The sequence below is a fragment of the Theropithecus gelada genome, chromosome 16 (genome assembly GCF_003255815.1).
Source record: "Theropithecus gelada isolate Dixy chromosome 16, Tgel_1.0, whole genome shotgun sequence".
NCBI lineage: Eukaryota > Metazoa > Chordata > Mammalia > Primates > Cercopithecidae > Theropithecus > Theropithecus gelada.
The window spans coordinates 53,369,503-53,391,354 of record NC_037684.1 but is presented as its reverse complement, the minus strand read 5'-3'; the positions used below and the strand labels follow the sequence as shown (position 1 = coordinate 53,391,354).

The 21,852-nt window shown below is 58.1% G+C and overlaps 1 protein-coding gene across 2 annotated transcripts; it reads right to left on the bottom strand.

Annotated features, from left to right (window-relative positions):
• Nucleotides 1-2,455: 2,455 nt before the first annotated feature.
• On the bottom strand, nucleotides 2,456-21,673 carry GAA (glucosidase alpha, acid). 2 transcript variants are annotated; one of them, XM_025362159.1, is made up of 21 exons: nucleotides 21,579-21,673; nucleotides 21,314-21,393; nucleotides 18,079-18,653; nucleotides 17,300-17,445; nucleotides 15,108-15,273; nucleotides 14,927-15,023; nucleotides 14,376-14,495; nucleotides 14,178-14,296; nucleotides 13,957-14,088; nucleotides 12,761-12,871; nucleotides 11,994-12,107; nucleotides 11,810-11,894; nucleotides 10,724-10,841; nucleotides 10,139-10,272; nucleotides 9,823-9,974; nucleotides 9,486-9,634; nucleotides 5,198-5,339; nucleotides 4,564-4,713; nucleotides 3,976-4,140; nucleotides 3,529-3,681; nucleotides 2,456-3,062 (listed from the first exon to the last, which is right to left on the bottom strand). In XM_025362159.1, exons 3-21 carry the CDS (start codon nucleotides 18,622-18,624, stop codon nucleotides 3,003-3,005), a joined length of 2,859 nt encoding a protein of 952 aa, XP_025217944.1. In that variant the 5' UTR covers nucleotides 18,625-18,653; nucleotides 21,314-21,393; nucleotides 21,579-21,673; the 3' UTR covers nucleotides 2,456-3,002. The 2 variants fall into 2 exon arrangements, with proteins under 2 accessions (XP_025217944.1, XP_025217946.1); XM_025362161.1 differs by lacking the exon at nucleotides 21,314-21,393.
• Nucleotides 21,674-21,852: the final 179 nt, after the last annotated feature.

The following is a 21,852-nucleotide window of genomic DNA, read 5'->3' as shown; positions in this document are numbered from 1 at the left end:
TCAGTGGCATTCAGCGCTCAAGGGAGCTTGTCTTCGCCTTCCACCACGATGATGGAGAGTGCGCCATTCATGATGCAGAGAGCAGCCCTCACCAGACACAGAACCTGCCTCCATCTTGGACTTCCCAGCCTCCAGCCCTGTGAGAAATCCATTTCTGTGTTTATAAATTACCCAGTCTCGGGTATTTTGTTATAGCAGCCGAGGAAGGGTCAGATCCTACAAGGGGTTGAGGCTACAGTGGCCCTGCCGGGCTGGGTGGTGGCACAGAAGGTGAGCACGCTGGTGGCCGGTCCAGGCTGGCCGAGGCCACCACTCTCCATCAACCCTGCCTAACCGTCTTGGGTGTCAACTGCAGACCTGGTGGGCCTGGCAGAGTGTTAGGGAAGGATGCCCTCAGCCCCGAGGCCAGGCACGCTGCCGGCCTCAAGATAAATGCCCCTGCTTCTTAACCCCACATGGGACTAGGATGAGGGGAGGAAGTAACATCTGTTATTATCACTACTACGTCCACCTTACAGAGGAACTTTAGGGCGCGAGATGACTTAGTGATGTCAATCTGGATGGTAAAAGTGGCACGTGGGGGTCAGACCCTGGCCTGTGACGTGGCAGAAGGGCAGTGTCCGCTTCTATAAAAGCTGACCCAGAAGACAACAGCACTGATCACCCAGGTAGACACACTGCCCCCCAGGAACATCATGCTGCTCCCCAGGGAAGTCACCGCACTGTCTGCTCCTGGTTTTCAGGAAGGTGTTAAAAGTAATCCATCGCTCTGCAGAGGACTTTGAGGCTGGCCTTTTTTTTTTTTTTTTTTTTTTTTGAGATGGAGTCTCACTCTGTCACCCAGGCTGGACTGCAGTGGCGCGATCTCAGCTCACTGCAACTTCCGCCTCCCGGATTCAAGCAATTCTCCTGCCTCAGCCTCCTGAGTAGCTAAGATTACAGGTGCCCGCCACCACGCCCGGCTAATTTTTGTATTTTTAGTAGAGATGGGGTTTTGCCATGTTGGTCAGGCTGGTCTCAGACTCCTGATCTCGTGATCAGGAGGCCTTGGCCTCCCAGAGTGCTGGGATTGCAGGCGTGAGCTTCCATGTCTGGCCTTTTTTTTTGAGATGGAGTCTCACTCTGTCGCCCAGGCTGGAGTGTAGTGGTGCAATCTTGGCTCACGGCAACCTGTGTCTCCCGGGTTCAACTGATTCTTGTGCCTCAGCCTTCTGAGTAGCTGCGACTACCGGCACACACCACCATGCCCGACTAATTTTTTTTTTTTTTTTTGAGACAGAGTCTCGCTCTGTCACCAGGCTAGAGTGCAGTGGCGCGATCTCGGCTCAGTGCAACCTCCGCCTCCTGGGTTCAAGCAATTCTCCTGCCTTAGTCTCCCGAGTCCAAGTAGCTGGGACTACAGGTGTGCACCACCACACCCAGCTAATTTTTGTATTTTCAGTAGAGACAGGGTTTCACCATGTTGGCCAGGATGGTCTGATCTCTTGACCTCGTGATCCACCTGCCTTGGCCTCCCAAAGTGCTGGGATCACAGGCCTGAGTCACCACGCCTGGCCTTAATTTTTGTATTTTTAGTAGAGATGAGGTTTCACCATGTTGGCCAGTCTGGTCTTGATCTCTTGACCTCAAGTGATCTGCCCGCCTTGACCTCCCAAAGTGCTGGGATTACAGGTGTGAGCCACTGCGCCCAGCCTAAGCTGGTCCTCTAAGTGATAAAATGAAGTGTCTGACTAGCTAAGGGCAGTGATTTCTCCTGGTATTGTTATTTCAATAAAATGGACTTCTTTCCCTTTCTTTGGGCTCGCCAGGGAGAACCTGGGCCTGAAATCCTCTCTAACTGCATCACTTGGGGACAGATTTCTGGCCTCTGCCTAAGGTCTTAGGCCCCGCCCCACGGTTGGAAGGCCCCTTCCTTCCAGGCTCCTGTTGTCTACACAGCCCTGGGGGCCACATCTCCCACCACATGCCTGACACCAGGCCCCACTGGACATTCCCCAGTCACCTTAAGAGATGGGGGAGGCAGGAGTATGAGGATGAATGGGGAGAGGTGAGGAGGGGAGGGGAGGGGAGTGGAGGTGAGGTGGGGAGGGGAGGGGAGTGGAGGTGACGTGGGAAGAGGAGGGGACATGGGGAGGGGAGGTGAGATGGGATGTGAAGGTGACACGGGGACATGAGGTAGGGATGTGAGATGGGGGGATGGGACACAAAGGTGACATGGGGCTTTAGGTGATGCAGGGATGTGAGGTGATGGGATGTGAGATGGGGACAGCACATGAGGTGACGTCAGGCCTCGTGACATGGGGACATGATGCAATGGATGCCGGCTTGAGACAGAGGATGGTGCGCACCCTCCGTGGGAATGTCCGGGGGCCTGCTGAGGACAAAGGAACTGCCTCTGTTCCAGGGCCCCTGGACACATGCTCCCTGCCCTGAATCCCAAAGAGACCGGCAGAAGCTGATTCCAAATGCCCCTTTTATTAAAAATAATTGCACTTCAGATTTAGAATCTCCCAAGTCTTGTGAATTTTCCTGAGTTCCGGGGCTTGCTCGGGGACCAGCAGGCATCCAGCCCTCTGGGCAGCCGGGCTGTGGTGGTGTTGGGGTGGAGCAGCAGGCGCGAGGCAGGAACTGAGGCGCACATCCCACACCTCCATCCGAGCACCCCTTTCTCCAGTGCTGGGGACAGATGGAGGGGGGTGGCTAATGCTGCCCGCACACCGGCAACAGGTGAGGAGGGCAAACCTGACAATCTTACTAACGCAGAGCAGCCCTCCGGGGCCCTGGCCCACGGTGCGATCGAGGGAGAAACCTCTCCTAGACATGTTGGGGGTCAGAGCCCCGGCCCAGGAGGTAGAAACGAGCGATGTGGGAGCTCGGGTCAGTGCTTAGTTCCAGGTGACGCATCCAACCCCCAGGCCCACACATAGCTGCTGCCCCCACACAGGCTCTGCTGCCCTGGGGAACCAGTCTCCCTCCGGAGAGGCTTCACACACTCCGCCCTGCTAAGACCAGCTGATGAGAAACTGCTCTCCCATCAACAGCGAGACAGGGATGTCCAGGACCTGGAAAAGAGAGAGCACAAATGGAGCAGCACGAGATCCCAGCCGCAGCGAGACCCCAGCGCTCAGAAGGCCGCTCCAGCTGGCCCCGAGATCCCAGCAGCAGCCAGGCCCGGCGCTCAGGAGTTGGCTCCGTCCAGCCCTAGGATCCTTTGCGCCCGGTTCCTCCCCAGCAGGCACAGCGGGACCCTGGCTCTCAGTGCCGGTCACCCTAACACGTACCGGAAACGCCGTGCTGCTTCAACACGGCTCGAGGGTCGCCATCGTGGCCCCATCACCCACGTGCAGACACAGGAGGACGAAAGGCACAGCCTGTGTGGCCTGACCCTTCCCACTCCTCCCCAAACGCCCCCTTGGGAGGTCCCAGCGTCTCTGCTCCTGGCATCGGGTCACCAGGACCCCCAGCACCTTCTGCCCCCTGCACCATGGCTGGGGGACGGGAGCCCTGTGCCCCTCTGGGCCCTCTTGCCTTGGTGTCGGGGCTGTAGGTGAAGTTGGAGACAGGGGTGCCGTTGGAGAGGACTTGCTGGGGCGCTGTGGCCACGCCCAGGACGGTCACCTTCTGCAGCTGCAGGCCAGCCCCCTCGCTGGTCACATGTACCAGCTCATTCATGACCGTGTTCTGGGCCGAGCAGAGAGAGATGAAAAGACAGAGAATGTGGAGGTGTCAGCAGACAGCTGGGGCAGGGACACCCATGAGAACAGGGACTCATGATGGCTTCAGGGGGACGACCTCCTCTGTGTAGATGAAAGGGCAGAGTGCACGGTCCCACTGCTCACTCTAGGACCCCGGCCCACCTGGCAGAATGCCCCAGTGGCAGGCAGCCATTGTCGGACCCCCAAGCCCAGCTCTCCTCACCCCTCCTCAACCCCTGGCCGCCCCCTACCCACCAGCCTGAGCTGCCCCAGGACTCACACTCCTGGCCAGGAATATGACCTGTGTGTAGGCCCCTCGCTCCAGCACTTCCAGGCTCTCTCCATCGTCCCAGAACAGCTCCCCTCGGGCCTCCCCACCCTTGGTCAGGGCCACAGCCAGGGCCATGGGCTGCTGGCGGGACTCTGTGGTTGTGAGGCCAGGGCCCTGGAAAGGGAAGGACACGTGATATCATCATCCCCACCCTGGTGCCTGGGAATGCTAGGCTGGGACAGCACCAGGCTGCCAGGAACTAGGATCTGCAGGAAAGCCTGTGGCCGCAGGGGCTGAAACCCTGTGGTGATGGCCCAAGACCCTCCCCACCTCAAGTGCTATCCCACGGCTGCTGGAGGCCGGGCCCGGCAGAACCTCCACCGTGCAGCCACTGAGCTCCTGCCGACCATACTCCATGCCTTTGCAGGGCTGTGCCCTCCCCACCTCACTGGCCTGGCTGGCTCCTTGGTAACTTACACTGGCGGTGGTGGCCCCTCCGAAGTCCTGCCTGGGTTTCTCTCCCACCATCTCCCTGTGCCTCCCCTGGCTCTGCAGTGTGCTGTCCACGCCCCCACCACAGCCACCTGGATCAGGTACCTGCAGGGGGATGATGTACCCAGCCCGGAGGTGGACGTTGATGGTGTCCAGGGGGGCTGGCAGCGTCACCCACTGCCCCTCGCTGTGGATGGCTGGCTCACGGGGAGCTGCAGGTGGGGGCGGGAGGCTGCCAAGGGCCTCTATTGGCACCTGGAGGGAGACGTTGCTTTGAGAAGAATGCTGGGCCGTGCCGAGGCCCCCCATGCTGTCCTCAGGAACCAGGCTCTCTGTCTCCTGGGGCTCCACGTGGAGGCCTAGGAGGCCTGGCACAGACAGGCTGAGCTATGACTTCAGGGGCAGACTCAGGGCTCACCGTAGGGACCCTCCTGACCACTGAGTGGGGACAGAGCCTGAGAGGCCTGGGTACGCCGGTTCAGCACAGCCTGTGACGGCCGTGGGACTCAGGGAGGTTCTGCGAGTGGGTCTCAGTCTGCTCATCTGGGAAATGGGGATGGTGTGAGGAGTGGAGGGGCTGATGGGTGCAGACCACCTGGGCTGGGGCCTAGCACACGGCCGGGACTCAACACATATGCTCCTCTTTCCGCCACCTGGTCACACTAACTGGGTGGAGGGGGCAGGTGGGAGGGCCACTCTGTTCTCCTGCCTCCCTGGGGTTTAGGGTCCCCAGACTCACCGTCTCCAGGTCGTACCATGTGCCTGAGGGGAAGTAGCCGGTCACTTCGGCCTTCCCGGCCTGCAGCACTGGGGTGATGAGCAGGGCCTCCCCCCACAGGAGCTGGTGGTCCACAGTCCAGGTGCTAGAGTCCTTGGGGAACCTGCAAGGGGGACGGGCACACAGGCATACGGGCGATGAATGGGATGGGGCTGGCTTTCATGCCCACCCACAGGGAGACACGGGAAGAGAGGGTGAATTCTGCTTTCTGGAGCTCAAGGAGCTGGAGGACTTGGAGGACTCAGGTCAGACAGGCAGGGATGATTGCAGCAGACAGAAGTCAATGCCGGAGCTGGGAGAGGCTGTCTCCCAGGACATTTTGGCAGCTGGGCTCAGGGCAGGAATAGGGGCTTGTACTTGAGGCACCAGGATGGACACAGCACTGGCCTCCCTTTGCTTGCTCACTTATCCTCCAGTGACCAAGGCAGTGCGTGCTCATCGGTCAAGTATTTGGAAAGTACAAAAAAGTATCAACAAAGAGAAAAGATTCCCCCAATCCCACAACCACAGGCAACCTGAATTAACATCTGACAAAAAGATGAATGTGCACGTGCAAGCAGCTCTGCGGAAGAGTCTCTGCCTAACGGAGACCGTCCTGCCCTGTGATGCGGCTCTGCCCACGTCCTGTTTCCGGCCCCCGGACGTGCAGGCAGCATCCAGTACTCAGCTATGATCCCTGTATAGATACTCAATTCATGAAGCTTTCATGCCTTTTGAGGTGACTTCTTTAGGCCCTATTTCTATTTGTAAAATTAATGCATCAATTCAATGAGTCTCAAAAATACTGACTGATATGTACTGCTGCTTTCCACAAATGTGCCAATGTATATTCCACCCTGCTATTCTGTTCACCGTGTTCTTGCCAGCAAGAGATAGTCTCATTTCCTCTAACGTATTCTAATTCAGAGGCAAAACAAATGGTATCTTTCTGCTTCAAAATATTTCTTGCAAATTACATTTCTTGGAGTGATGTCAGTGAAAATGGTGGAATAAACACCTCTGAAAATCCTTTTCTCTGTAAAAACAGAAACATAGGCAAAAATGGTCAGAATTGACATTTTTAGGACTCTAGAAACTAACCACAGGCTTGCAGAGATCTGGGGAGCGTGTATTTAAGAAAACGGCGGCTGGGCGCGGTGGCTCAAGCCTGTAATCCCAGCACTTTGGGAGGCCGAGGCGGGCGGATCACGAGGTCAGGAGATCGAGACCATCCTGGCTAACACAGTGAAACCCTGTCTCTACTAAAAAATACAAAAAACTAGCCGGGCGAGGCGGCGGGCACCTGTAGCCCCAGCTACTCGGGAGGCTGAGGCAGGAGAATGGCATAAACCTGGGAGGCGGAGCTTGTAGTGAGCTGAGATTCGGCCACTGCACTCCAGCCTGGGTGACAGAGCGAGACTCTGTCTCAAAAAAAAAAAAAAAAAGAAAACGGCTGAATCTTTGTAAGAACAGCAAGAATCCTCAGCTTAGCTAAGTGCTGAAAATGCTCTCCACCTCGCCCCAGCCACCTGGCAAAGGCTGGGAGACTCACGGATGCCACGTGTGAAGGGTATCTCTCCAATTATCAGCTGTCCACTAAGCTAGTCAAGCAGAGACTTTCGTGGCCACACACAACAAAGAACACAGACCTTATGGAATTAGCGCAAGAAAGTCACCAAACAATCAGCAACAGCAGCGCGGCCTGAGGGGGATGGGGAATCTGATGACCACAGTGGCTGCATTGAAAATGTCCAGTCTGAAGCAAAAATGTATGAGACATGCAAAGAAACAAGAAAGTATGGCCCACAGATGGGGGGAAAGTAGTGAATAAAAACTGTCCCTAAAGAAGCCCAGACATTGGACTTACTAGACAAAGACTTTATGTCAGTTACTTTAAATGTGTTCAAAGAGCTCAGAGAAACCACGGTTAAAGAACTAAAGGAAAGTGTGAGAACATGACTCACCAGATAGGGAATGTCCTTAACAAGAGAAATTTAAAGGAATGAGACAGAAATTCTGGAGTTGAAAAGAGAGCAACTGAAACGAAAAGTTCACTAGAGGGGCTCGACAGCAGATGAGAACAGGCGGAAAAAAGAATCAGTGACCTTGAAGACGGGGCAGTCGAGACTATGGAGTCTGAAGAACAGAAAGAAAACACAACGAGGAAGGAGTCAACAGAGCTGCAGAGACCCCTGGGCACCGTCAAGCATACCAGTGTGTGGAACGGGAGACCCAGAGGTAGAAGACAGAAAGGGGCAGAAAAAATATTTTATGAAATAATGGCTGAAAAACCTCCCAAGTTTGATGAAAAACATTAATGCATATGTCCAAGAAGCTCGACAAACTCCAAGATGAAGTCAAAGAGATCTACACCTAAACACACCATCGGAGCTTCAAAGGCCAAAGACAGAGAATCTGGGAAGAGGCAAGACAGAAGCTACTCAGCAGAAACCATGGAGGCCATGGACTGACAAGTTCAGTGTTCAGAGAAATGACCACCAGTCAAGAACTTTACGTTGAGCAGAACTTTCAAAGAATGAAGGAGAAATTGGCCGGGCGCGGTGGCTCATGCCTGTAGTCCTAGCACTTTGGGAGGCTGAGGCGGGCGGATCATGAGGTCAGGAGATAGAGACCATCCTGGCTAACATGGTGAAACCCTGTCTCTACTGAAAATACAAAAAAATTAGCCGAGCATGGTGGCGGGCGCCTGTAGTCCCAGCTACTTGGGAGGCTGAGGCAGGAGAATGGCGTGAACCCGGGAGGTGGAGCTTGCAGTGAGCCGAGATCGTGCCACTGCACTCCAGCCTGGGCAACAGAGACTCTGTCCTAAGAAAAAAGAGAAGGAGAAATTAAGAGACTCTGAAGTCAACAAAAACCGAGAGAATTCATCACCAGCAGAGTGGCCCTACAACAAATACTAAAAGAGTTCCCTCTGTGTAAACGAAAGATGTTAGACAAGAAGTCAAAGCCACGTAAAGAAATAAAAACATGGGTAAAGGTAACTATTGGTAAATATAAAAGGCAGACAGTATGTACAGACGTGGAACAGCACAGAGGAACGAGAGGCAATGGAAACCACATAAAAGCAAAGCTTTTTTACACTATTGAAAGCAAGCTGGCATCAGTTCCGATGAGGCTAAAATTAAGATGTTAATTGTAATCCCTATGGCAACCACTATAAAAAAAAAATAGTGTAGTGAAAGAAACGACAAGGTCATTAAAATAGTCATTAAAACACAAATTGCGTTTCTTGGATTTCCTGGTGAAGAATGTGTGGATACCATTCGTATCTCCTGTTTTGCAAATAGTGTTCCTCCAGTTTGGTTCTTAGTCTTGGTCTCACCAACATACGAGTTCTCTATCTATTAGGAAGACTGGCTATTTGCCGTTTTATTGACGATGCCTTCTCTGCTGTTACAATCCATGTTCAGAGCAGTTTTAATCTTTTTGTGTTTATATTCAGAGATTTACATTTTTTTTCCTGCTATGGTCAAATAAAGTTTACCTTTTTTTTTTTTTCCCTAAATGAAACCTTTCCCTTTCTTTTTGCCTTGATACTTAGCCCTCTGCCTCCACAGCAGAGGCACACATTCACTTCTCTTTTCCTGTGGAGTCTTTCACAGCTTAATTTCTTTTTTTTTTTGAGACAGAGTTACACAGGCTGGAGTGCAGTGGCGCGATCTCGGCTCACTGCAATCTCCTCCTCCCAGGTCCTGCCTCAGACTCCTGAGTAGCAGGGACTACAGGCGCCCACCACCACGCCCGGCTAATTTTTGTATTTTTAGTAGAGATGGGGTTTCACCATGTTGGCCAGGCTGGCCTCGAACTCTTGACCTCAGGTGATCCACCTGCCTCAGCCTCCCAAAGTGCCGGGATTACAGGCGTGAGCCACCGCGCCTGGCCTCCACAGTTTGATTTTTGACATCAACTATTTAATTTATCTGGAACTTATGTTTCTATGGTACACAAGAAAAATAAATTGACTTCCACAAATAGTTAACTATTACCTTACTCTCTGGGAATCCTCCCTCAAACACTGACATGAGGGGCCGTTGTTAGGAACTCCTCGTGTGTACTAAGGCCTGTCTGGGGGATATTACTGGGTTTTCTTGCTGCCCTTCTCCCTTAAGCCAGGCCCAAATGTTGTCTCACTCAGTGGCAACCTGCGGGGTCCTGGGGAACACGGCCCGCAGCAGGACAGGGCTGCCCGGGTGTCACGTGCCCCTCCCCCAGGGCACACATGGGCCACGCCCCTGCCCAGCTCACTCACTCCAGGAAGAGAGGCCGGGCCACGGTCTCCCCAGCGACGTGGGCCTGGTGGAACAGCGTGTAGAGGTGGGGGAGGAGTGCGTAGCGCAGGGTGAGGGCCTTCCTCATGGCCTGCTGGGCCGGCTCGCTGAAACTGTATGGCTCCTGGGGCTGCAGGGCAGGCGGGGGCAAAGGAGGCCTTGGGTCCTGGGCCACGGTCCCCCGGAGTCCCTGCCTCGGGAGACTCGCACTTCCTAACCACCCAGCATGGGGTGCTTCTCCAGCGGGGGAGGGATTCCCAGTGGAGAGTCTGGGGTCAGGGGCATCCCCCACCTGCCACGCCGCCACCCCCACCCTACCAGATTGAGCAGGCCGTTGTGGTTCCGCATAAAGGGGTAGAAGGCCCCCAGCTGGGTCCAGCGCACACACAGCTCCTCTGAGGTGTTGCCCAGGAAGCCGCAGACGTCGGCCCCGACCAGAGGCACCCCCAGCAGGTTAAACTGCAGGATTTCTGGAAAGGCAGAGTCAGGCTGGGCCTCGGCCTGCTGCAGCAGAGCCAGCTCAGGCCAAGGGACCCAGAGCCCTGCCTGCTGAGTGGGCAGGGAGCCCAGGCAAGCCTCCCATAGAGGTCCCTGGCTCTGTTCCGCTGAGCAGACCCTCCTGGTAGGAGCTTACCTGGCACGGAGGCGGCGAGCTGCTCCCAGGAGCTCCACACGTCCCCCGTCCAGTGGCCGGCATATCGGCCGTGGCCAGCAAAGGTCGAGCGGGAGATCACAAATGGGCGTGTCCCCCGAGCCTTCACCAGTGCCCTGGGTGGGTAGGGGACACCGTGAGGGCTGTGTGGAGCAGGGTCACCCGGGAACCCTGTCACCAGCAGGGCAGAGCTGGGAGCAAGGAGCTGTCTGTGATGAGGCAGAGGCTAGGGAGGAGGACGGCGAGGCCACTGCCCACGTCTGCGGGCACAGCTGCCTCTGTGCAGGACCCCCCCCAGCCTCACAGGAGTCATGAGGTCCCCGCTGATGCAGACTCCCTGTCAGCATCCAGGGTCCTTCCTCTCCAAGCTTCAGGTGTGAAGTGGGAGGGAGCTCTCCAGCTTCAGGCTGGGGTGCAGGCAGCGGGTGGGGACAGCACTCAGGCTGCCAGCAGACCCCGGGTGGTCTGGGCCTCTGCTTTTCCTCCTCCCTGAGGCCCTGCAGAGGCCCCGACCTTATGGGACAGGCTGTGAGGGCAGAACCCAATGGGGAGGGACAGGGCCCTCACCTGTAGGAGGCGATGGCTTCAGTCAGGCCGTAGAGGTTGTGCAGGTTGTAGTGTGTAGAGAGGAACTGGTGGCTGGAGGCACAGATGGTGGCCGCCTGGAGGGTCCCCCCAACCACCCCTGGAAGAGGCAGGGGCTGGTTTCCAGGGAGCTTCCTCCTGGCAGGCTCCAAGGTGCCCTCCCTGCCCCCCACCTCCCGGGAGCCCCTGTGCAGGTCGCTGCCTCTTCAGGCTGGCGCTGGAGGTGCACCTGCAGCCGCTCCCCATGCCCCTGTGGGGTTGGTGTTGCCCTGGGAACCTGGGGCACATCCTGCACCATCTCCACTGCTTCCAAGACAGGGCAGGGTGGGTGCTGGGGGCTGGGCTCTGCAGACCCCCAGACTTCACATCCACCGTCTCTTAGCCCGTTCCAAGCATCCCCCTGCCTGTTTACCTAAGCTCCAAACCCCACCCTCTGACTGATTCTTTGCTTGGCCAAGCTACAGCCTCAGGCCCCCAAACCTTCTCCCAGGCCCATCTGTGTACTTCCTTGTAAAACACAGTTTCTGCCATTCCTGCTAAGTCAGTTCGGCAAGAAGCCCCATTCCTCCACTACCCCTCAGGGGACGTCTGGTCACCCCGGCCTGTCTTCGGCAAGAATCTTGCTGGGTCAGTTTAGCCGGAATCCCCCTGACCCCCATGATTCCTCTTGGTAATTCCCACCTCTGACCCCCACCCTGCTCCCTGGCTAGAAACCCACTTGCCCGCGCTGCATTCGAGTGGGGCCTGACCTCTCCCCACGTACGGGTAGGTCCCCGCTTCGTGGTCCCTGCGCCTATCGAGACTGCCCTGAGTCAAGTCGGCCTCACTGTGCTCTGGCAAAGCACCCCGAGCAGCGCTTCCTCCGGCAGGGCCTGGGCCTCTGCACCCACCCTGTCCTCACTGCTTGGCTGAGTCTCCCTGCCTGAGCCTTTCTCCTGGGGTTCCCCTCCTGCCCCTTTCCTGGCTGGCCCATCTGCTTCTCAGAGATGAGGGCGCTCAGTCGCCCAGGCCAGACAAGGGAGTCTCTGGTTTGATGAAGTCCCCAGGGTAGGTGGGGGGTGAGCTGACCAGGCACGTAGGGTGGCTCCTCCAGCTCATTGTGGGGGCAGCCGTCCTCAGAGCCCCTGATGAAGTTGGAAGGCTCGTTCATGTCCTGCAAGAGAAGCTCTGCTGGTGGGTGACTCTGCCCAGAGTGAGGAGGGTGGGGTAGTCCCCAGGGGCCTTGGGCATGCTCGGGAGGGGCCACACTTACAATCCACATGCCGTCGAAGGGCACCTGGTCATGGAATTCAGCCACCATGTCCTCCCACCAGGCCAGGGCTGCGGGGTTGGTGAAGTCAGGGAAGGCAGTGGACCCAGGCCACACCTGGACAACGAGAGGCTGGAGTGGGGAGACCCGGCCCCACCCAGGGCCTGCACGGAAGCCCCACCGAGCCTCAGCCCGAGCAGAGGGGCAGCCTCACTCTTACGGGATGCCCACATTTGTAAATCTGAGGGACCTGCACCCTGGGGGTCAACGAGTAGCTCTTTCTACACAAGGAACTGATGCGGGGCCAAGGGGCCTCAGCCTGGGGAAAACAAGGGGCCACCCCCAACACGTCACCCTGGGGCTGGGCTTCAGAACCAGAGAACGTCAGGGAGAAGGGCAGTGGAGACAGCCCCATATAAGCCCTGCCAGGGAATCTCACATTTGCACCAGACCCTCCCTAGCTGCTCCCTCAGCGGGGGCCCTGCCCAGACTGGGAGGACAAGGAGGACCCTGAGGCTTCACTGAGGGTCTGCAGAGCTTGTGCCTGGGCCAGGCCCAGCTGCCCATGAAGTCAAAGGCCTGCTGATGGAAGAACTCACGGGGGCATTCCTTGCAGGAGCCACCATCGTCATGGGCCACTGTGGCCCCTCCTCTCAACTCTCCCACTGGGTGTGCTGGCTCCTCAAATCCCACCCTCTTCCTGAGCAGCTGCCGGCTCCTCCTGGCTGGAGGCCTCTGCTTTCCAACCCGTCCCCTGGACCCTCGCCTACCTTCCCGATCAGTGGCTGGCCGGTCTCGTTCGTGATGAAAACTCCCCTCCGCAGACCCTCGTCGTAGGGTCTGTAGCTCCCGGCAGGGCCCGAGCTGCTGATGGCAGGATCCTGGGAAGAGGGAAACCCATTAAGGTAAGGGTGGCCCAGAGCCCTGGCGCCAGCCACGGGGAAAACGGGAAACTGAGACAGTGAGAGGACGAGGCAGGGGATGACATCATGCGTGTGTACAGCACGCCTGCCTGTGTACCTGCACACGCCCGCCTGGAGAGGAGCCAGGGCCAGGGGAGTCAGGACCAGCTGGCTGATGAGGGGCATGCCGGAATGGAAGCTTTACCTTTTCTTTAAACCTCTAGAGTTTCCCAAGTGTTCTACAGTAATCACTTTTCTTTTACAATTAAAAAAACGTGAGAAAGAAGAAGTCTGTGTTTCCACTCCTGCTCCTAGGGACTACTACTGTTTGCTGCCCGCAGAGGGCAGGGCTGGAGACGGGCAGCGTCAGCACAGCCCCATGTCTCATCGGCGCTTCCTCTGCGGCAGCGGACCTTGCCGGCAGGAGCGGTTGGGTCTTTTCAGCTCGCCCTGCCCACCTCCTCCTCTGGCCATCATGCCGGGCACCAGGACTTGGGCTGGACCAGTCCACAAACTGCATCCTTCTGGCTGTGGGACTGGCTCAGGGAAGGACCTCTTTGTGCTTGTTGACTCAAGAGTCCTGCCCTGGGCTTTTCTATGGGAGCTGACGGGAAGAAGTCTCCGCTCTGTGGTGCCAGCATGAGGGCCGGAAGCCGGAAGCTGCCCTCACTCACGTCGTCCTTTCCAGGGATTCAGAGCCGGCCTGAAGGACAGGCAGAAGGCACACGGAGCTTCCACAGTTCCCGCGTTACCCGCACCCAGGTCCATCCGGTCCTCCACTTTCCAGGACCAGGCGACATCAGCTTATCGTGCCTCTGGCCTTTCGCTTTAAGGCAGTTCAAGTAACCTACATCTGACAGAACCCGTTTCCAGGGACCCTCAAACCCGACCTCCCTGGACAGCAGGGGCCAAGCCTGCCAACTTGATATTCCCTCGATATCACAAAGACCCTCAGAAAACATCCTCGATGACCACACAGGCACGAGGATGATGCCACACAGAGGAGCCACCACTGGGCACCGGGCGGCCCCCTTCCCAAAGACCCACAGCGTGGGGGCACACACCACAATCATCACGTAGTGCCGGCCGCCCTGGTGCAGCTCCTGCACCATGGCTGGGAAGTCCCCGAAGCCATCCTTGTTGAACGTGAAGTCCCTCCGGGAGTCCATGTAGTCCAAGTCGTTCCACTGGACGTCCTGCAGCCACAACACGGGACCGTCTGCTGGGGCCTGAGGAGATGCGTCCCAGCCAGCCCCTCGCCTCCCCTGCCACCACCCCAGCTTACCAGGGGGAAGTGGGCCCTGGTCATGTTCTCCACCACCTGGCGGGTGATGGCGGTGGAGGAGTAGCCCCAGCGGCACAGGTGGAAGCCCAGGCCCCAGTATGGCGGCATGAACGGGTATCCTGCAGGCCAACACCGACTTCATGAGTGAGGCGGGAGGCAGCCTCGGGGTGGGGGCTGCGGCCAGGGAGCAGGACCTACCCACAACATCCAGGTACTGCCGCACCACGCTCTTGGGCTCTGGGCCCAGGAAGATATACGCATCCAGGATCCCACCTGTCGACCTCCAGCTAAGGGCAGGGCTCGGCTGCAGGACCACATCTGGAAGGCAAGCAGCTCTGGGGTTTGGGGACAGATTCTTCACCTGAAGGGCTCTGCACCCCACAGATGGGCCAACCACAGGCGGACAGCAAGGCTCTCTCCCCATGGGGGGCTCAGAGTGGCCTGGGGAAGCCGTGCTAAGCCTGACTCAGGAGGAAGCTGGCACGGGACGGAAAGATACGTGGCCCCAGCCCACCTCCAGGCAGGACCCCAGAACCCTCCTTAGGAGCACAGAAGGCCAGAGCTGGGAGAGGCATCAGCCCACGGGACTCATTTCCCAGAAAACACGAGGCCCAGCACTGTGCCCAGGGCCCCTCATGTGGACTTCCAGTCTCCAGGGCAGGCAGCACGGAGAAGACCCGGCCTGGGCACTGGGTGGCGGGCAGCACGGAGGAGACCCCAGCCCAGGCGCTGGGCGGTGGCCAGCTTACCCATGGCATTGCTGTTCAGCAGGAACACCCCATGTGCCGACCCGCCATCCTCCAGCGCCAGGTAGAAAGGGTGAGACCCGTAGAGGTTCGCACCAGGCTGGGACATGCAGGAAACGGCGCTTCAGCACCTGTGCTCCCCAGCTCTATGCCCCCGCCCGCTGCCTGCTGCCCACTGCTGTACCGTGGGCGCGAGGTCCCGGTTCCACAGGGTGATCCTGGTCCAGCTGGTGCTGAGCATCAGGGGACTGAGGTGCTCGGCGAGTCCTGTGATGTACTGCGAGGGCAGCGAGGTGGACAACTGAAGGAACTGGTCCGCAAAGAACAGGGGCGCCACCGTCGTGTTCAGCCTGCAGGACAGAGGCCAGCCAGGCTTGCTCACACCCAAGGGGCCAGACGAGCCCGAAAGCACCCAGAGAGCACCCCCAGGCCCTGGTGCCCTGGGAGGGCGGAGTGGCCTGGCCAGTCCTGCAGCACATTGACCCTGGGACAGGTGGCCGTGCCAAGCCCTGTAGCCCTTGGCACCCTGGCACCAGCATGATAAACACTCAGGGCACATCAGAGGAGGTGCACTGCCTGGCTGGGCCCACACCACCCCGATGGGCCCCCAAGTGACTGACCTCCAGGAACCAGCCAGCACCAGAACTGTCCCATAAACCCTGACCCCAAGCAAGGCTAGGCGGGGGCTGAACAGAACCTTTCCAGGCCTAGGAGCTTGTGGCCAAAGTCCTCCCAGATCCAGGCCCAGCCATGCCCCAGAGGGACCCCTGGGGTTTGCTGGGGGTCAAGTGCAAGGCAAACAGCACCTCCAAGGAATGAAAGCCACAGATAAGCCCCGTCCACAGGAAGACGTGTCCTCTGTTAACACATCACAGCTAATTTCACAGGACGTGCTCACACCACACCCACCATCCCCTGCGCAAGACTCTTCGCTGACTGCTTTCACGGCCGGAATCTGTCAAGATGCCTGTCTGTTGCTTGTTTTTTGAGACGGGGTCTCAGTCTGTCACCAAGGCTGAAGTGCGGTGGCAAAACCATGGCTCACTGCAACCTTGTAGAACGCTGGGCTCAAGGGATCCTCTTGCCTCAGCCTCCTGAGTAGCTGGGACCACAGGCATGTGCCACAACTCCTGGCTAATTTTTTATTTTTATTTTTAGAGATGGGGTCTCGCTATGTTGCCCAGGCTGGTCTTGAATTCCTGGGCTCAAGTGATCCTCCCACCTTGGCCTCCCAAAGTGCTGGAACTGCAGACACGAACCACCACACCTAGCCTGATAAGATGCTTTGACAAACTTCTCTTGGGTCTCTCTACTCAGAGGTCACCGCAGAGAGACCACCCCTGTGCCCTGCATCTGCACAGCTGGCTTCCAGAGTGGCCCCCCTTCCCCCTGCGTCTGCACAGCTGGCTTCCAGAGTGGCCCCCCTTCCCCCTGCGTCTGCACAGCTGGCTTCCAGAGAGGCCACCCCTGCCCCTCCATCTATGCAGCTGGCTTCCAGAGAGGCCACCCCTGCCCCCAACATCTGCACAGCTGGCTTACAGAGAGGCCCCGTCCCCTGTGTCTGCACAGCTGGCTTCTAGAAGAGCCATCCCTGCCCCCATGTCTGCACAGCGGGCTTCTGGAGGGGCCATCTCTGCCCCCAACATCTGCACAGCTGGCTTCCACAGGGGACATCTCTGCCCCGTGTCTGCACAGCTGGCTTCTAGAAGGGCCTTCCCTGCCCCGTGTCTGCAGAGTTGGCTTCTAGAGTGCTCTCTGTGTGGCTACTCCCTGACGCTATGTCTGCATGGACTTGCTTATGGTTTCCCCTCAGTGTGTGACCATCCCCGGGAGCAGGATCCAAACCACCCAGCACACGCAGGGTCAGTGCATGAACGCTGAGTAAATGAATGAGCAAAACAAGAAAAACACGATTCCGAAGGCGACTTCTCTTAAGGTTAAAGCAAATCCAAGCGCTGTCGTTCCTGAGCGTTTTCCTGAGTTAAATGACAAGCAGGGACTTGGTCAGTCCTGAGCACGTGTTTACGTGGGATTTAGACCTACGTGAGTAAAACACCCAGGCAGCGCTCTGTGAGAAACATCGCCCTCCCCATCACGTTCGGGAAACACGCGTCGCCCACACGTCGCCCTCCCCATCACGTTCGGGAAACACGCGTCACCCACACGTCGCCCTCCCCATCACATTCGGGAAACACGCGTCGCCCACACGTCACCCTCCCCATCACGTTCGGGAAACACGCGTGGCCCTCCCCATCGCGCGGGAAACACGTGTCGCCCTCCCCATCGCGCGGGAAACACGCGTCGCCCTCCCCATCGCGTTCGAGAAACACGCGTCGCCCTCCCCACCAGGGTGCTGACACAGAGACCAGAACTCACAGCACGCGGCCGTCCAGCTGCCGGCGCACGATCACCCCGAAGGGCTCCTCGGAGAACTCCACGCTGTAGAGTGGGGACAGTGCCCGGCTGGGGACACGCGGGGTCTCCAAAGGCACCTCGTAGCGCCTGTTAGCGGGATCTTTGATCTACAGGAAACAGGGGTGTATCGATGTCCCCCACAGCCCCCTTACTCTCCAGAGAAGAACCCACACCCCAAGGACAGGGTCAGGTCCTGGTGCAGTCGCACATGGGTGTGGGACTATGGGCAGCGCATTCAACCTCTCTGAGCCTCAGCTTCCTCATCTGCAGAGCCAGGAGGAGGATGCGTCCCCCAGGATGGAGGTAAAATACAGAACACCTGATAACTCTGAATTTCAGATAAACAAAAGCAGCTTTTCTAGTATAAATACATCCCAAATATTGCATTCTTATGCTAAAAAACAAAGTCATGCCTGGGGTATCTGCAATTTGGGTTTACTGGGCATCCTGTTTTCATTCGCAACCTCTGGCAGCCCTACTCTACCTGATCCACCTTTTCATAAAGATGAATGTGCCCCAAGTCCTGCCTTCTGGAGCACCTGTCACTGTGGTGTCCCCACCGCTCCCCGAGGGGCGCTGCCGTGTCTGCTCACACCTTTGCTCCCAGCAAGGGCCCAGCACACGGTGGTGCAACATGCTCCCCACCCTTGTGAGGTGCGTGTGTGTCGCTGTCCACATGCACCCTCTGTCCCCGCCCCCGCCTCTGTCCCCGCCCCCGCCTCTGCCCCTGCCCTGCCTACTGTGAAGTGGAGGCGGTTCTCAGTCTCCATCATCACGTCCAGCCGCAAGGTCAGGATGTCCTTGGGGAAGAAGGTGGGGGTGGTACGGGTCAGGGTGGCCGTGTAGCCCATTTCAGAGGCGCTCAGGTTCTCCAGCTTGTAGCTGGGGTAGCTGGGTGGGAAGAAGCACCAGGGCTGTCCCATCTGGGCTCTCCGCAGCCCCTGCTTTGCAGGGATGTAGCAGCAGCCGCGGGCCTCGCACTGTTCCTGGGTGATGGCCTTGTCAGGGGCACAGTCGAAGCGGCTGTTGGGGGGGACGTCGCACTGTGTGGGCACTGCTCTGGGACAGCCGGGGTGTGCCTGGGCATTCTGGGGCCCTGGCCTGCTGGCTCCCTGCTGGCGAGCTGGGCGAGTCTCCTCCAGGACCGAGGAGGATCCACTCAGCTCTCGGGGAACCAGCAGGAAATCATGGAGCAGGATGTGTCCCAGGAGCGCAGCGGTGGCCAAGGACACAAGGGCACAGACGGCCAGCAGCCGGCGGGAGCAGAGCGGGTGCCTCACTCCCATGGTAGATGACCCGGACAGCTCCTGGAGGCCTGCAGGAGAAGAAAGCTGGTTCAGCAGGGAGGCAGGAGGGCCGGCACTCACGGGGCTTTCAAAGCAGCTCTGAGACATCAACTGTGGCTGGCACTGCAGCACTGAGGCAGGTGGGGTAAGGCGGCCAGGGTGGGTGCTGCAGTGCTGTCTCGAATGGGGAGAGGGCCAGAAGGAAGGGCAAGAAAACTCCAGCAGGGGAGTGCAGAGCACTTGCACTGTCTGCTAAAATGTTACAAATCAAACACGCTTAGAATGTCCAGAGGAAGACCAGCAAGACAGGTGGACACTTGAAACGGGCCAAACAGCTGTCGCCTGGGCCAGAGTGCTGTGGAGAGATCTCAGCTCACTGCAACCTCCACCTCCTAGACTCAAGCAATCCTCCCACTTCAGCCTCCTGAGTAGCTGGGACTATAGGCACACACCACCGTACCCGGCTAATATTTTTGTATTTTTGTAGAGATGGGATTTCGCCATGTTGCCCAAGCTGGTCTCGAACTCCTGAGCTCAAGTGATCCACCCGCCACTCGGCCTTCCAAAGTGCTGGGATTTCAGGGGTGAGCCACCACGCCTGGCTGGGAGCCCCACTTCTGCATAAAGGTGTGGCCTGGTCCACTGGGTGTCAGTGGAAGTGATTCTGGCAACTCATATGTCCTTAGGGAGACCCGACACCTTCCCCTGCTCTCTTTCCTATTGACTGGTACACGGATATACCACAGTGGGGAATCCCGGGCACTGCAGCTGAGGGTGACACTCTAGGGGTGGCAAAGCCACAAAAGAGACAGGACTTAACCTCTGGCGACTTTGCAGATCAGAACCCTTCCCAGCCACTGAGGCACGTGGGGGAGAAACAGTCTCGTAACAGTGGCTGCACCTGGAGCCTCAGATACAGACACAACAAGGATGTCGCGTGCAGATGAGATACAGCGGTTTGCTTTCATGACTGCTGGTAAGATTAACAAGCGCCAACTCCCTTTGTTTTGCTTGTCTGTACATTAGCATCTTATGACAAACATTCTATTAGTCTGGCTCCTCCCAGGAGCAGCGGGAACCCACATGCGATTCAATATGCACGCATTTTAATAGAGGAGTACTTTGACGTGTGTAATACACCATGGGGAGCGAGTGGGGAAGGCTGGGAGAGCCACTGCACCTATGCAAGTCTGACCCCAAGGGAAGGAGGAAGGTGTCCTAGGAGCAAGGCCATGGGGGAGGAATGCAGGGAGGTCCTCAAGCCAAAGTCAGCCATCGGAGGGGTCTGTGTCTCTGAGGAACGGGCCTTGGAGCAGAGGCAGGGAAGGATTTCAGAATGCAGCCCCTGGCCAGTGAAGCTCCCTGGAGCAGAGGACCGTGAAACCTTCTCCGGTACTGGGAGCTGGTCACACACCAGGAAGAAGTGAACTCAGGGCCCGAGGGAGTCTGACCTGTCATGTCACGTTACAGAAGGCTGGGCTGGGAACACTCTGCCCCCCGCCGGACTTGGTGTTCCACCGTGGGCCACTGGTAAATTAGGGCTCTCTGGGCTGGAGGGTGAAACATTTTACCCACAATTCTGACATCTAATGTGTAGGGTTTTTCTCACGCCCATCAATTCTGCAACTTTCTGGACATGGCTGGCTGTCCTACGATTCAATTCAATCCTGACGCTACCTGGAGTCAGCGCAGACTCCACAGGTTAAGGGCTGAGTCCCACAAGACTGCCCTCACTTCAGAGGCCAATGGCAAACCCCAGGTTGTCACTTGTACTTTTGATCAACTAGTTATAAACTCAGGGGTTCCCAGGACTCCCTCTTCAGGGTCACAGAACTCAGGGAAGTGCGTTTCTTACATTTGCTGGTTTATTACAAAGGTTAAAACTCAAGACAGCTATATGGAAGAGATGCGTGGGGCCTGGTGTGGGGTGGGGGCACTGATTCCATGCTCTCTGCTCGCACCACCCTCCAATGCGTTGGTGTGTTCAGCAACCCGGAGGGAAGCCCTCTGATCCCTGTGCGTTTTTCTGGGGCTCCATTATGCAGGCATGGTTGACTAAGCCACTGGTGATTAACTCAATCTCCAGCCCCTCACCCCTTTTCCATTCCAACTAGTCATCAGGCCTTGGTCTTTCTGGCCATCTGCTTTCATCACGAAGCCACCTGGTGTCCCCAGTCATCAGTCACCTCATTAGCAAAAGGCTCTCTCATCACTCGATTTCCAAGGGTTTTAGGTGCTGTGTGCCAGCAACCAGGGACAAAGACCAGAGACAGTCACCCCTGGCCTGGCCTAAGGGGGTCTTTGTGATTCAGACACTCAGATCTCAGAGCTGGCCCCGGGGGCCCTCACTCAGACCACGGTGTCCTCACTCCCCAGGGATTCAGACCCAGTCATGTGCGTCCTGCAGGAGCGGGAGAGGTGGCTCGGTCCCCGCCAGGACTGAGCACTGCATCAATCAAAAGGGGAAAGCCTAGAAACGGGAAGACGCAGCCTTCAGCCCCAGCCCGACACAGGAGGGCGGCTCCCCGTTCAATTCTGAGCTGAACTCAGATAAAGACAGCGAGGAATAGATAGAGGTCCGGGGCTCAAGCTCCGCTCAGGGAAAGAGGCTGGGGGCGCGGCTAGGCGGGTTCAACCCGCTTCTGGGGTGTTACCGCCGGCAGCGCGGGGCAGACGTCAGGTGTCTCACCCGCTCCGTGCCTCAGTTTCCCCGTCAGCTGCGGCACGCACAGAGCCTCCCTCGCTGAGCAACGGGCGGACGAGGAGAACCTAGAGGTGTCCGGGGTCCTTTGCGTCACCAAGATCACTGTCCCACCTGCTGCCTCATCCCCGGTCTCCACCCGCGGCCCCGGCGACAACCTCAGCTTTCCCACCTGAGAGGCCGCGCGGGCAGCCGACTGCCCTACCCAACAGTCCCTCGCTCAGGGAGGCCCCGCAGCCCCGGCCCCGCTCACCTCCGCGCACGCGCACCCCGGCAGCCCACGGAGACTCCGGGGTCGCGCCCGGGGGCGCGCAGAGGCGGGTCACGTGACCGACGGGCGCTCGTCGCGGGGCGGGGCCGCGGTGGGTCACGTGACGCTGCCTCCCGCGCAGGCGCCCGAGGCAAGGGTGCGCGTCTGCGGTGCGCCCCGGCAGTGGCGGCTCGGGCAGAGCGGGCCTGGGCGCGTCTTCGCTCTCGGAGGGGGTCGCGGGATCGCGTCTGGCTGCGCGTTCGGCGTCCCGCGGGGA

Excerpts from the sequence above, each read along its gene's own strand:
- GAA (XM_025362159.1), bottom strand. The coding sequence starts at position 18,624 with ATGGGAGTGAGGCACCCGCTCTGCTCCCGCCGGCTGCTGGCCGTCTGT. Across the intron at positions 15,274-17,299 it reads CAGCTGGACGGCCGCGTGCT|GCTGAACACGACGGTGGCGC; the intron begins GTGAGTTCTGGT and ends TCTGTCCTGCAG. Across the intron at positions 3,682-3,975 it reads TCATATTCCTGGCCAGGAGT|AACACGGTCATGAATGAGCT; the intron begins GTGAGTCCTGGG and ends TGCTCGGCCCAG.